This window comes from Protomyctophum parallelum (genome assembly GCF_964188405.1).
Source record: "Protomyctophum parallelum genome assembly, chromosome: 9".
In the NCBI taxonomy this organism is placed as follows: domain Eukaryota; kingdom Metazoa; phylum Chordata; class Actinopteri; order Myctophiformes; family Myctophidae; genus Protomyctophum; species Protomyctophum parallelum.
In genome coordinates this window covers 20,272,192-20,288,041 of record NC_139706.1, presented here as the reverse complement: position 1 = coordinate 20,288,041, position 15,850 = coordinate 20,272,192, and the positions used below count along the sequence as shown (strand labels likewise).

The 15,850-nt window shown below is 43.9% G+C and overlaps 1 protein-coding gene across 1 annotated transcript; it reads left to right on the top strand.

Moving 5' to 3' along the window:
• The first annotated feature begins 213 nt into the window (after window positions 1-213).
• Window positions 214-15,642, top strand: rnpepl1 (arginyl aminopeptidase like 1). Its single transcript, XM_083772436.1, has 13 exons — window positions 214-671; window positions 2,196-2,487; window positions 3,670-3,927; window positions 5,084-5,224; window positions 5,990-6,141; window positions 6,692-6,808; window positions 6,918-7,153; window positions 8,035-8,148; window positions 8,360-8,472; window positions 9,117-9,207; window positions 9,959-10,186; window positions 10,784-10,926; window positions 11,834-15,642. The coding sequence occupies exons 2-13, from the start codon at window positions 2,257-2,259 to the stop codon at window positions 12,134-12,136; spliced, it is 2,127 nt and encodes a 708-aa protein (XP_083628562.1). The 5' UTR covers window positions 214-671; window positions 2,196-2,256; the 3' UTR covers window positions 12,137-15,642.
• Window positions 15,643-15,850: the final 208 nt, after the last annotated feature.

The window sequence follows — 15,850 nt, the reverse complement described above, 5'->3', positions numbered from 1 at the left end:
ATACAGAAAAAGACGATTTGATTTAAGTATTGCAACGGAAATAATCTGTAGCCTGGCTAGCTCTGATCCATAGCTCTAATGCGTTGCATTTAGAAGCACTCTAAATGCAACGCATTAGAGCTATGGAACAGAGCTATAGCCTGGCATGGTACGTGGTGACCGCTGCCTGCCAGAACACATGATCGAGGGCAAAAAAGCACCCTATGTAAAAACTTTGCTGAGTTACTTCCTGTTTAGGAGATAACCTGTGTGTCTTTCATTTACATTTTTACTCCATTCTACCCCAGTTTTTCATCCCTCTGTGGAAAGCCTGGTGAGGCGAGGTTACTCTGTTGTTGTTTCTCTCTGCTGTCTGTCAGTGTCTGGAGGACACACGGGACTAGTCTGGCTACGTTGAGCGTGGACGACGCTAACATTTAGTTTGTTTATAGTTTTTTGTTGTTTTAAATTCGGAGCAGAAAGGGGTTAACTTGGGACCCGATGGATTTTACATAGAGTGCGTACTGATTAGTTTGATTCATTGGTATTTGGTTCATCAATGTGCCGTTTGATCCGTTCCTTATGGAGAATTTAACTATACCAAGAAAGTATAAAGCCCACATCTGCTGCAGCTGCTAATTAGCCACCTGCTAACCGGCTAATTATCTGGTCAACATCGTCCTTGTTAACAGGTAATTTTTTTTTACACAACAGTAAACGCCAGTAGACAGCATCCACTATTGATAGATTATACATGTAAATGGAGACTGCTTGTGTTTTTAATGTGTTTTGCTGTTTTAGTTAGCCCAGATCAAAGGGTGCTCACACTAACAACAAAAGTGAAGTCACAGAAGAAAATATGCCTTGGATCAGGACTATCATAGATGTATTTTCTTGAGTCTGGCTTTTCCATTTCTATCTATCTATCTATCTATCTATCTATCTATCTATCTATCTATCTATCTATCTATCTATCTATCTATCTATCTATCTATCTATCTATCTATCTATCTATATGGAAATGTCAAAATCGATAAAATACATCTGAGAGTAGAGTAGATCAGCTATTTTCATTATTTTTGGAAAATTTGTGTTGCCTATACAAAATTAAAAATATAATAATACTCAATTTTAGGGCAAGGTCGCGTGCACGCATCCGCCTCGTTGACGGCAGACTGCTGGGCGAGCGCTTGCGCTTTGGCATGGGGGAATGAATTCTGTACTGGCCATATAAGAAGCATGTCTTGAGTTGAATGTACAGGGTTTGATGAGGTCAGATCAATATATGGAATGTCAGAACAAGTCAGCTCCATACAGTATGGAGATTTAAGGGTGGTAGCGGGGACATTCTCTTGAGTGTAGGCTACAGGGTTTGATGAGGGCCCAGGTAGGGCCGGGCCTTCATTTTCGGGCCTGTTGAGAACTCTAGTTTTCGCCGGCTGCCGGGCGCGGCTGCACTAATAACTTTGGGGCATGCCCGTCTAGAGTTTTAATGGACAAGTCAAAAGGTAGGAAGGATGGATGGGGAAGGATCAACATATGGAATGTCAGAATAAATCTGTCCATATATGGACCATGGAGAGATGTAAGGGTTTGAGGTCAGATGTAAATTTGCTGGCCAATATTGATGACATCAGGGATCTCCATATATGGGCTTTACAATGACATCAGGGTCTCCACATCTCCATCCCTGATGATGTCACATGATGTCACGAGACCTGGGCTGACACACACTGGTGCCCGCAGCCCGACACAATTTCAGTGTCAACAATGCATCGAGTGTTGCTGTCACATCATCTAGAACAGATGTGAACAAAAAACTAAAACCAATTGCGCGATTTAATAGGAGTTCTAGTGTTAGACCCCCCCAGCCCCAGCCCCCTCTCCAGCCCCAGCTCCCCTATATCACTTGTTTTTTTTATATATATATTTTTTGGTCAATATACATAATTATCTTACTTTTGTAAAAAAAGGTTTAGGGAGAAATTCCCCTTTAACGGCGACCTTCGATCGCAATAAGCCATTATATTATATCGTCTCTGTCTGTTGGAAACCTCTTGCAGATCTTATTATGCTTTTGTGTGACACTGTAGTACGATAAAAAAACACAAAGTTAGAATATGGAGATAAGAGGTTTCTGCCCGACATCAACGATTACATAGATTAGTTGTATTAACAGTTGTACCCTTAAACCTTTCATTCCCTCTCGTGTTGAGGTTTGAGGCTGAGAGAGCCTGTCTGTCTGCCGGCAGTCTCTGTCTGTCCGCATGTTGCACGATGGACAACAGACAGACAGATGTCCATCACCACCGTCCCGCCACACTGTGCTGCTGTCGCAAGGCGGCGTCGGTCCCCAGTGGCGGCAGCGGAGGCTTCCGCTCGGGGACGGGGGACAAGTGTCCCTTTGTGGACGTGGCCTCGGCCTCCAACTTCCGCTGTTTCACCCTGAGGCACTTCCACCTCGACCTGAGGATCAACTTCGCCATGAAGGAGATGTCAGCCTGGCAGGTATTTGCTATAGGCATCATGCTCAAAACCACCACTTCAAAGCACTGGTTTTCAACCCTTTTTCATATTGAGGTCCATTATTTATTCGGCATTTGAGCCATGGACCAATGTTTGATGAGATTTAGACGGTTACACAGCGGCATTCCGAAGCCTAGTGCTATTCCGACACACTGCCAGCCAGGTACAGAACACTGAAGTCCTTAACCCAGAAACTGAATACGCGGAAGCCACGTATTCGGAATGGTTGGTGCGTCAGAATGCCACTCTGTCCCCTATTTTGGCAACCTTTCAGCCCAAGATCGTTTGGCCCATGTTTCCATGGTGTATTGATGTGTTGTAAAATAGGAGAGATAACAGGCAAATGTTGATCAAAATACATTTTCTACATTCTCTAATTGTGCAGATTTCTTATAAAATAGGCCTTAGTTTAAAAGAAAATCCATCCGTTTATATGGAGTCTGATCACGGAGCTAACATTCCCAGGCCCAGCAGAGAATCATGCCAGACGAGACTTCCCTTTCCTTGGCCATTAGCTGCTTCCAACTGGGGATGCCGAGGCGTTCCAAGGCCAACATGGAGATTGAATTCCTCCCATCTGGTCCTTGGTGTGCCTGCCCCGTGGCCTCCTTCCATCTGGACATTTTATACATGAACAAATTATACTACTTAGTGTTCCGCCAATCCTCTGTACTGGCATCACGGCACCCACTTTGAGAAATAAGTAAGTCCTTGCCGAGCCATGAGGCGCAAGCACATCTCCTGTTTCTGTAGCGTGAGGCGGCTTGATGTAGAAGTACACCCCCTGGACATGACACTAGTATGTCGCAGGGACGTACCCCCCTTGATGCTGCTGCCACTTTATAACTCATAGCACGGCACCGAGTGAGCTTGTATATCTGCTATTTTCGTAAAATGTCAAATGTGGTGCAAATCTTTGAATATATATTCTTTCCCAGTGAATGTTTTTAACTCAAATCTTTGCTTCTGGGAGGTCTGTGGAACAAAATATTTTGAGATAGGGGTTGGTGGCCAAATACATATCATTATGGGGGTCCTTGACATGAAATAGTTTGAGCACCACTTACATAGAAACATAGGTTTTTCAGAAAACTGATTTAGAAGACATTTGTATAATCTGGCTTCAGGTCTAAATGGGTTAATCATTAGCATTCCCACTGGCAGGTGTTGGATCTGAGCTCGATCCAGCCTGGAGGAACACAGACTCTGGTCCTGGACAGCCACCCGTCTCTGCTCATCCACTCCGTCGACTGTAAGCTGCCCGACTCGGGGCCCAACGCCACACCGGTGTCGCTGACGTACCGGCTCGACCCGTTCACGGACTACGGGTCGTCTCTGAGCATCAGCCTGCCCCCTGCCGCCTTGAAGCCCGACAGAACCTTCCAGATCACCGTGCGCTACACCACGACGGACGGACCCGCGGTAAGACACACCTGACTTTATACATAAAGGTGGCCGATAATCAGGCATTTTTGACGCTCGGGGGGGGGGGGGGGGGGGGGGTGCCCGACTCAATCGGGAGTGATTCTCTGGCATAAATTATCGTCTAGTGTGAGTGTATAAAAGATCCAATCGTAATCCCTCCGATCTGCTCGGGGCCGCTCACAGCACGATTGGGATCAGCCCGATCCAACATCAAGAATTTTTTATATTTGCTCTGCCCCGCAGCCCCCCCTCTCCTCGTCCCCTCTCCTCTCCTCGTCCCCTCCCCTCTCCCTGTCTCCTCTCCACTCAAGAATCCTTGGGTGCGCTGCGCCCGAGTTTTAAAACCATGTAGTGTGTGCTGCATAAAATAATCGGATAAAATAATCGGGCCGATTATCCTGTAGTGTGTGGCGCTATCAGATTTCAGATTGAAAATAAATCGGCTAGTGTAAGGCCACCTTTAGACACACCTGACTTTATATACTTTTCATACCTCCTTTTTTTTGTGGCAGAGATACAAATGCTTTTTTGAGATTCCTTGTTAAAAAAAAATCTTAAAAGAACCCCTTGGCTTTATTTTTTGCAACAACAGATGTTCAATGCACAACAGAAGGAACAAGACTAGTTCAAAACCTAGTACTTAGCTGGACCCTGGCCGCAAAAGGGTTGACCTTTTATTAGTGTAAATAGGGAAATACAGTAGCCCATAGCGATATTAAGCACATAATATCATATCAAGCTACATTTACCTTTAGGTAAACCAAGAAATTTGCTCAGGCACATAGACAGGCAGTATACAAACCGACAGATGGACCCTCTTATAGATGGCTCCTGCAGAGCCACGCCATAAAAACCACACCTAAACACTAGTTGAAGTGACATTCCAGTAAGCTACTGTCACATACCCAAGGAATTACATTTGTATGCTTTAACCCTGGCTTTTCTATTCTGGGCATGTCATTTTAGGCAAACAGTTTTATAAATTAGTGTGTTAGTGTGTCTCTTGGTAATGAGCTGGTAGCTCTGGTTTGACTTAAGTGTATGTCTGTTGACTGACAGAACATTTGCAAATATTCTGTGCAGTATATTTTGCACAATTTCACTGATCTGAAAACATCTGTGTTGCGTGCGCGCGTGCCCGTGTGTGTTGCAGATGTGGTGGCTGGAATCTGAGTTGACATGTGGACAGACCAGACCTCTGGTCTTCACTCAGGGACATTCCGTGTGCAACCGATCCTTCTTCCCCTGTTTCGACACGCCTGCGGTCAAGAGCACCTACACTGCCACTGTCAGAGTGAGTATGACCTTTTTTATTTTATTATTGTAGATTTTCGTCTTACACAAACATTAAATTCCCATTGACAATAAATGGAGAATATACGTCATAATCTGACGAGCTAATTGGCTATTTTCGTCCTACTCAAAGATTAAATTCCCATTGACAATGAATGGAGAAATTACGTCATGTCTGAGCAAATCGTCTTAATGTGTATTTTTGTCCTACACAAAGATTAAATTCCCATTGACAATGAATGGACAATTTTAAATATAGTGTCTGAGAGGTATAAGGTCAATAACGGGTCTAAATGATTTAGAATAGCAGAGAGCTCCAGGACTCGGAGCAGCAGTCGTACCCAGACAGACAGCAGAGAGCTCTATTACTCAGAGCAGCTGTCGTACCCAGACAGCAGAGTTCTAGGACTCAGAGCAGCAGTTGTACCCAGACAGACCCATTGCAACCCATTTTTTTCGGGTTGTCAATTATCAAATGTAATCCAGGGCGCTACACTTCCTCTGCCAACCTGGGGGGGCAGCGGACTGACCTCATGCTTCCTTCTATGCATGAGGAGTCCAAGCTGCTTCTTTTCACCTGACGGGGGAGTTTCCCCCGGCCGGACATAGCGCATGGAAGGAACACCTTATTCTGACCACTTCCTTCCCCTCCATCAGGCGCCCCGACTGGCCAGGGGGAGGTAGTTTAGAGATCAGGATTAAATTATTTTATTTAGCTTTAATCCATAATTTGATAGTAAATAACACGTCGTCGTTATTGTTGTAGGTCCCAGAAGGAGTGACGGTGCTGATGAGTGCCACTCGGAGCTGTTATTCTAAGAGTGAGCGGGTGTTCCAGTTCTCCATGGAGCATCCTGTGCCCTCCTACCTGGTGGCCTTGGTAGCAGGGGACCTGAAGCACGCAGACATCGGACCCAGGTCTGCTTCTCACACACAGTGGTTCCCAAACGTTCTAACCCAAAATAGAAATGATACACCTAACTTAGTGAAAATAGAAGATTTTTAATTATGCTTTAACCCATTCTGACCTGAGATCAGATTTAAAAAAATCTGTTTTCTGAAAAAGCTATGTTTCTATGTCAGTCGTTCTTCGATTTTTCAAAAATAGCAGACCAAGCTCGTATGAGCTTGTAGATCTGCTATTTTTAAATAGCTAAAGCATAACGTAATGCTAACACCAAAAGGGGTTCCCGCCTAAAATGGGTTAATTGGCCAATTTTATTATAATATTTTTTAAATACATTTTATTCAAAGAGTATGACATCATATTCAAGTTTCACAGAAAGAAAATACAACGCTTTGTTTTTATATTTTCTCCCACAACTCCTTTCCAAATCCTAGTCCCCACCCACCCACCATCTTTCCCCACGAGGCCAGACATACAAACAACATATATACAGGTATAAAACCATTAGGTTGCCAATTTTATTTTTAATGTCCTGCATTCTCTCGTCTGATTGGTTTCCAGGAGCCGTGTGTGGGCGGAGCCGTGTCTGTTGTCGTGTGCGGTGAACAAGCTAGGGGGCAGTGTGGAGCGCTGGCTAACTGTGGCTGAGGACCTGTTTGGACCGTACCTCTGGGGAAGGTGACTGAGTGGACCAAAATGTGGTTGTGTGTGGACGACACACGCACACTCTGTGCCACCGTGCCCCCCAAAACATTCTTCTTAATTGGTGTAATTGATGTGCCCGCAGGTGTGACATGGTCTTCCTGCCGCCGTCCTTCCCCATCGTGGCCATGGAGAACCCGTGCCTGACGTTCATCATCGCCTCCATCCTGGAGAGCAGTGAGTTCCTGCTCATCGACGTCATCCACGAGATCGCTCACGGCTGGTTCGGGAACGCCGTCACCAACGCCACCTGGGAGGACATGTGGCTGAGCGAGGGCCTGGCCACATACGCACAGAGGAGGATCACTACTGAGGCCTATGGTAGGAGGTTAAAAAGTCCGCCTCCGTCCACTTCAGTGTTAACTGAAGTGTGTGGGGGGGGGGGGGGGGGGGTGTGACATAAAAAGGCTAATGGTGGTGCTATGGTAATATTTTAAATGTATGAACATATCTGCCAATATATGGCAAGTATATACACAACTGAATATATGCTGCATACATGCCATATATGTGCATAGACATATGAAATATGTCTCGTATATGGCTTATATATGTCCTTGTAAATATGTTCATATATTTCCTTTCCGTCTAAGGCGGTGCGTCAGCTAGGTCGGGAGGTAGCAGAGGGTGCACGGCACAAAAGTTTGGTAACCGCTGCTTTAAGCAGCGCCGGTCATTTAATCCTCCTGATTGTATGTGACGACCTGACGCCAAATTGTTACTACAGCCATGAGAAGTCCATATTGTACATTGTTTCAGCTAAGCTATTTGTGCTAATAACACTCCACCAAAATAACTTTGGTTCTAGAACTGGTTTCAGTTCTAGATTCTTGGAACCTTGACTGTTATTATATATCATATATATTTTACTCAGAAAATAATGCACATACTATGTATGTAATGTTAGAACTGGTAAGTACTGGTATGTCCACAAGAGGGCGCTTGCCACCAATTCTCAAGAACTAAGTCTCTCATGTCTCAGAGTTTAACTGAGTATCATGTCTTTATTTGACCTGAGTTACACCTGGCAGTTCTGCTTGTCGTGCGGTCTACCGGACAAGTACAGTAATTTATCCTGCTAAGTGTTTCTAGTCAAGAATACAGCTTGGATGTACCCTGGAGGAAAAAGCTGGAATAATGAGGCTCAATACATTTATTTTACAGCCTTAACAGTTAACACTGACTGACTCCGCCCTCTCCAGGTGAGCCGTTTACATGTCTGGAAACTGTCTTTCGATTGGACGCTCTCCACAGACAGCTCCGCCTCCTAGGAGACAACAACCCTGTCAGTAAACTACAGGTCAAATTTGAGCCAGGTAAATACCCATTACACACTCTCTTTCACACACACACACACACACACACACACACACACGAAGGCGTGAGGATGCACATCATCTTAGCCGAAGCGTTTTGGCTCTCAGAGGTGCTATTCTTTCTTGACCCTTCGTCAAGTCCTGCCTGTCGTCCCAGCCTTAACACGTACCCTCTCCTTTCCTCTCCTCTCGTTTCGTCTCCTCTCCCCAGGTACAAATCCCAGCAGTCTGATGAATTTGTTTACATATGAGAAGGGATTTTGTTTTGTCTACTATCTGTCCCAGCTCTGTGGAGACACCAAACGATTTGACAGCTTCCTCAGGGTGACACACACACACACACACACACACACACACACACGATATCTTAACAACAATAGGAGTCGCTTTTATTTATTTTATTTGGTCAGGACATTGTGCAAATATGTCGGTTTTTGCAAAAGCTTAATTCAACTTCAACTAATTCATTTTTATTAGCGATCTAGTCATGATTGACTGCCCCCCTAAGCCAATGGGAGTCTGACCCCATACTGCCTAAGCCAATGCCGAACCTGCACTCGTGTAGCCAATCGCATAGTAGCGACCTAGTCATGATTGGCTGCCTCCTAGAGTGCCGGTGCGGAAGTCACTGCAACGATGACCGGAGCAGCTGACAACAGCGGGCCAGCGGCTAATGTTAATTATGGGCTAACTGTAGAGCAGAAAAGCCATAACAAACATAAACAACAAACATAACACAGTGATTTAACCAACGGCCGTGAGGTTGTGACATACACGTTACAAAAAAAAGGAAATGTTAGGGAAAAAAACGAACAAAAGGGGGGCAGATATGCACAATGTAGATAGTGCTTGTTTTATTAATAATACACACACTGAAGGAAATGCAAACAAATGATATATACAAAGACTGTCCTTAGCCGTATGTTAACGGCTGTTGTGTTCTGTGTGTTTTGTGTGTGTGTGTACAGGCATATATCTCAGAGTTTAAGTTCAGCAGTGTTTTGGCTCAGGATCTAATAGACTACTACCTGGATTACTTCCCCCACTTACGCACCCAAGGTTAGTGTGTGTGTGTGTGTGTGTGTGTGTGTGTGTGTGCGCTCGCGCATTACTATATTTGGGGCCAAATGTAATTTGAGAAAAATACCTTATGAGGGTTGAGGACAGTTTTCCTGCTCCTCACAAGATCCATTTGGGTCGCTTACAATTAGGAAAACATTCAGGTTCGGTTTAAGATTAGACATCATGTAGAGGTAATATTTACTACTGCCTGATTTATACTTTGTTGCATGGTGTACTATGACCGACTAATTTCGGGCTACGGTTTATTTATTGCTAAAAGTTGCAACAACAAAAACGACACGTATAGTGCGATCTGCGATGCGAGACACCAACTTGGTACTCCTGAATCGCTGCCTTCCACGCTCCCCTACAGTATCTACAGTAGCATACACGCTCTTGAGCTCTGCAGTGTCGTTGGCTAAGCTGTCATGCCGCAGTGCTTCTAACTACGTAGGTGGTGCGCTTCTTGCCTGTCCTTGTTTGGCTCCCGTAGTGCCAGCCACGTTTAACCACTCTGGGGGGAACATTCGTCAAAAATAGCTGATAGGTCTATAGTACTACTGTATAAGTATAGCGGATCTAAGTGGTTAACTGAAGTAAACATTTCTGATGTGGTCCGTCCAAGTGACCCCTGGTGCCATTCGTATCGTATCGTAGCATTCTTTTGTAGACTCCATCCAGGGCCTTTTCCTGCTGTGCTTATGCTTAAATTAACTGTGTGTGTGCGCGTGTGCGTGCGTGCCTTCAGGCCTGGAGTTTGAGCGGTGGTTAAACGAGTGCGGTCCTCCCCTGTGCGAGCCCGACGTGTCAGCAGGGGGCGCTCTGACGCAGCCCGTGAGCGCTCTGTGTGAGCTGTGGGGGGGCGCCAACCCCCCCGACCCCCACCACCTGGTCACCTTTGACCTGTCCTCCTGGAGCACCTTCCAAACGGTCCTGTTCCTGGACCGACTGTTGGACCACTCCCCCCTCATTCATGGTAAATAACAATGTAGTACTCTTATTCCACTAGTCTATTACTAGTAGTAGGAGTAGTACTACTCTACTGTTAGACCAGTTGTGTGCAGAATATTTGTGACCCACCTTGACAAACACTCATTGTCAAGGATTCTTTGATTGTTTTTTATGTTTTTCTTTCGTCATGTCATATGAAAGCAGGCAATCCTAGCTTCAAATTGACATATTGGTTGTTCAGTTTGACCCACCAGTTTTTAGGGGATATGGCTTGTAATGTCAGAGAAACAGCGAGTTGAGAAAACAGGCCTGAAAGGTTCACTTCTGTGGACTCTAACATTACCCCTAGCTACATGCTGCGTTTATGTCATATGTACATTTCAGCTCTGACATCTTATATTGTTTCAGACATGCTCTAGTATGTGAAGAAGCCTGTAGTATTAACTCATTTTTGATAAAAAAGAAAAGAAAAAAAATGCATGGCTGCATGATGGCAGCCCCTCCATCAAATCCTTTCATATTTTTCCATAGAGCCATGTTGTGACTGTAAAGTGAGCCACACATTGGACAATTGAATGGAAACGTGAAACGTGTGTGTGTGTGTGTGTGTGTGTGTGTGTAGAGGTCATGGTGGGTCTCACAGGTTCTTATTCTGGTCTGTTTGATGGTCTGAATGCTGAGGTTCAGATCCGATGGCTCCAGATTATCGTCAGGAACGGTTTCTATCCTGAACTGCCACGGGTTCGAGCCTTCCTCCACAAACACGTAAGACCTCTGTCCTTCTAATCTAAACCAACACACACATCTGACCTGACCAGTACAACCACAGTCTTCTACTGTTGGTCACTGATAATTAACACACACACACACACACACACACACACACCCCCCAACCAGTCATGATTAGGATGATATTTTCACTACTTTTGATATTTTCACTACTTTTGTTTTGTAACTAAGGTATATAATTATATGCTTTTTGGTTTCTTTCTCTTCCAAGAAAATGGGGAATCAGAAGGTGGATTAGGAAATTATTGATCAAATATTTTTTTATTTAATTTATATATCATTGTCCTGTAATGCCATTCATGTCGAATGTCATGTTTTTATGTTCTGTGTGGACCCCAGGAAGATTAGCTGCTGCTATCCACCAGTCAATGGGGATCCTAATAAAACTCTAAACTCTAATATATATATACTACATATTGACACCACCTGTATGGCTATATACCAATACAGCCACAGATCAACTCTGCATAGAAGCCAATCTACAGTATAAGGTGCAACACGTAGTATGCTTGTAGTACAATTATTGTACTTACTCCACTACATTTATTTGAAAACTTTAGTTACTTTGATTATTATTACGAAACATACATTATCCACTTCAGCCCTATATACATGTACATTTCGGCCCTTTGCCGAAGCTTGTAGATCGGCTATTTTCATTTGAAAACTTGAGAGGAGACATTCTGCATAATGAGTACTTTTGGTACTTTTGGCCAATCTTCTTTTTACTTTTACTCAAGTAAATGTTTGAGTTCTGGACTTTTACTTGCAACGGAGTATTTCTACATTGTGGTATTGATACTTTTACTGAAGTAAAACAATTGAGTACCGTTTTCTCCACTGGTATTGATACCATATTGACGTATTGATTGCTAATGTCCAGACCTCCAGGATGTACACGGTGCCGCTGTACGAGGACCTGGTCGCCGGACCCATGAGGTCGGTTGCCGTGGAGACCTTCTACCAGACGCAGGACAGGCTGCACCCCAACCTCCGGCGCACCTTGCATCACATCCTGTTCCAGGCCCTGCCCACCACCGCGGCCAATCACAACAACCCGCCGCCGCCTCCCGACACCCCGCCCCCCTCTTCCACGCCTTCGTCCCCCGAGACGCTCCCCTCCCCCTCCCCGCCGCAGCCCACCACCACCGCTGCTGCGACCGCCGCCATCAACGTTTCGGCCTGAACCGACGATACGTTTGCGCTCTGCGTCGCGGCCCAATAGCCGACCTGCTGCTTGTAGGTGGCATATTTTCGGTGCGACCACCATCGTGCGACAAGTGAAACTACGTAACACATCTCGGCCTGAAAGAGCTAATCTTTCAGACTGAAAAGGTGACAAGTTTCAGATGGAAACGAGGCGAAACATCACAGTCTTAAGGTCGTTTTTCGGACACAAACGGCACAAAAAAAAGACAAAGTTTCGGACTGAAACGACTGGCTGCTGCCTAGCGAGTCAAAGTGGGGTTTTCTCTTCAAGTTACAGCCAGTTACTGTGTTCTGTGGAGAGACAGAACACAGTAGACAGACCACGTGTCTAGAGACAGACATACAGACGCCTCTAACCTTGTGAGGACAAGGCGTGCCCCATATGGGACCTCAGTCCCTCATACTGTAGCTCCGAGATGAGGTTCCACCGGCTTACCATTCCGCTGTGTTTCAGAACCAGAGCATGTTTTCCACTATACACCATTCTTACTGGATTTTCCAGGAACATGCAGGTGAAACATCTGATCAGGGGAGGCAGTAATGTTGCCTCTGCTGCCACAACTTCCTCGAAAAACATGGAACTGGCTGAATAAGCGATGTAAACGTCTGTTTCAACCCGTCACTTAGATGTTCTTGTCTGCTAATAAACAAAACATCTGAGAGCGTCGGGGCCGACCTTTACTTTTTGGATACGATTCGCGGAAAAGGGTAAGACTCTGTGTATAGTGGAACATATGCGCTGTTTCTGAAACGCGGTGGAATGGTAAGGCCGTGGGACCTCATCTCGGAGGGAGAGGTTCCATTAGGGGCTAGGTGTGCTCCAGCCATTTTTGACTGTTGATGTCTGATGAGACCAGACTGCTGCTACTGCATTTCAACACTGGTCACAATTTCACAAAGAACCCCCTACATTATAGACCGGTTGAAGCTCACTTTCACAAAGAATCCTACATTATGAGCTCATTTCTCTGGACAGTAGTATAATGAGACGAGTCCCTCTCTGTGACATCACAAGGATACATACACTGTACTGTAGTGTACGTGTACATCCAATACACTTAGACCAATAGCTATTTCTATGTATGTACTACTGTATGGCTGAAATGCAGCTTTAATACCAGTTATGAAATACTCCTTTAATACCAGTTATGGTGCACAGTGTCTTCTCAGTGTTCCTCTAACAACTTTATAACCAGGATATTAACCGGTGGTGTGATTTTGACTATACGGCTGTTAAAACGATTCTCTCTGTTTCTAAGGCAGTGCTTCTCAAACTGGGGTCCTTGAGGAGTTTGGTTCCATTCTGTACACTCTCAGTTAGGATTTCATAGTCTTCTAGATTGCGGTCCAAGAGATAGAAATTTCTATAGAAATCGGGCTTCCGTGTCCATATTGTCCAGAGTGAGACATCTTTTGGAAATCACATTTTAGTGGCATTTCGAACCACCCGGTAGGAATGCATTCAATGCAACAAAGATTTTGTTTCCATGTGGCTTATTGCTGTTCAATTTCGGATGACAATCTGGATATACTCAGATTAGAAGAATCAGATTAGAGCTGCCGGTGTGAACATAGCATTAGTTTGCTGCAAACGTTTGGGACATTTTTACTTTTTTTTTTACTTTAGACAGATGGCATGATAGCATGATTAGCATCACCACAACATAGATGTTTTTTATTTTATTTTATGTTTTACATACATTTGAAAATATGTTATACATATTTGGAAATGTACGGTTGAATGCTTGACTTCTGTTGTGAACACAACACACCCAAGTGCAATGGGATTTCTGTTTGCCATTTTGACGGGGTTTCTATAATAATAATAATAATTAATAATTAATGCCTCGACTACTGCAGTCACCTGACCTCACCGAATGGGCATCATCTGGGTCAGTTTTAATTTATGCTTCCTAATATTTCTGTTGGGTGGAAACCGCATATGTCTAAAACTGTTACTTTTCAGGACGACAAAAGTTTCAGATCTACAATCTTAAAATGTGCCCCTTTGCACCACGCTTCGAGGTTTCAGATCTGCTATTTTTGATAATTTTGTGAGACGCTGTAGGGTGATCAAGTAGTTTTTGTTTTATTTATTTGCACAATAAAAACAGTACAAAAAGATAACATTATTTAAAGAGAAAGATATAAAGCCCATAAAGGGCTTATATATGGTTCTCACCTAAGGGTCCGTGAATCCAGTATTAAGCATTAATAAACACAAAAGTAAAAATATGGAGATGGAGGTTTCTGCCTGACAGGAACGATATGGTATTGTCGCTTGCAAGAGACCGTGTTGTACTAGGGATGGGACGTATGAATTAGACCTGAGCTGCTATGGGAACAGTTGATGTTCAGGAAGCACAATGGCAGTGGGTGAGAGTCAGTCAATTTGAACTGATCTGAAAGCTGTGACTCCAGAGACCTTTTATAGATTCATAATAATGTAACTTTTTGCTTCAGTGACCAGGTGCACAACGTCGCACAACCTCTATAGAAATGCTATCCTCGATATTCATATCAGAGTTGATTATTAAAGATATTGTTCTGGGTTGTCGGTATGTCAGATCATTTTAGGCTAAATTACTTTTGGCATTATGCAGATGCAGATCTACAAGCTTGAGTTTGTAGATCAAATATGTTTTGGCCAGGTTTTCGCCCAGATAAAATATTATGCTATTTTCACAAAAAGAGCATAATACTTTACAATATTATGCTACAGTACATGTCATCAGGTTGCAAGTTGTTAAAATGACGTATTTTCATGTTTGCACATGATGAAGTTCAGAGCCACTGATTCCCTTGGGGGAGGTTCAGCCTATAGATCCACCTCAGTGCCTTTTTTGTCTGATTTACGCCACACTTCAGCTTGCAGATCAGTTCTTTGTCGGCCAGTGACACCGCCGTACAGTGGGGATGTAAACTAAGCTACAGTATGTATGCTGCGTTCGGGGATGCCTGGGAAATGGAGGATTGCTGTCCTTCATGCTAGAAGGACGTGATGTGTCCTCTTTGCTTGTTCAGTGACTGGCAATAATTACTATAAAAGTGCTATCAAACCGTCTATGGAGCCTTTATTGATGACATGCAATGCCTCCATATAATGTCACATTGTCTAAGTATTCTTACTGACGCAATTCAACATGTTTTTAATCTATTTACTGTTATCAAGATGTGTGAATGCCAGATCAAAGATACAGAGAGGTTTATTTTCTTCAATTGTGTTGTCTTTTTTGACACTTACAAAACTTGTTCAATACGTTGATGATGGATCATTCACATAATGCATTGGAATGTGTACAGTATGTAATGATCCGGATAACTTAATATGATCCAGCTGGTCTATGACAGTGCTGGGTTACAAGTCCTTCACTGGGAAATGTAGTCCCAACGTGTCCCAGTTATCCTGAATGTCATCTCACTCCCAGATGAACAGGTTTGTCCTTTTTAGTGTTGAAACCTTGAAATAAAACGATCTGAAATTCTGGTGAAGCTGCAGTGCATGTGTGTGAACAGTGTGATAATGGTTATCAGGCTTTTAATTTTATTTCAAGGATCACTCCAGAACCATGCAGTACTTGGAAGTCTTGAACGTCCGTTTGGTTTCATTTGTAGTACACACATTCAAAAGTCCTGGCCAAGGAAACAATCAAGCAGGGATTACAATAAAGAATACAATATACGCAAAACA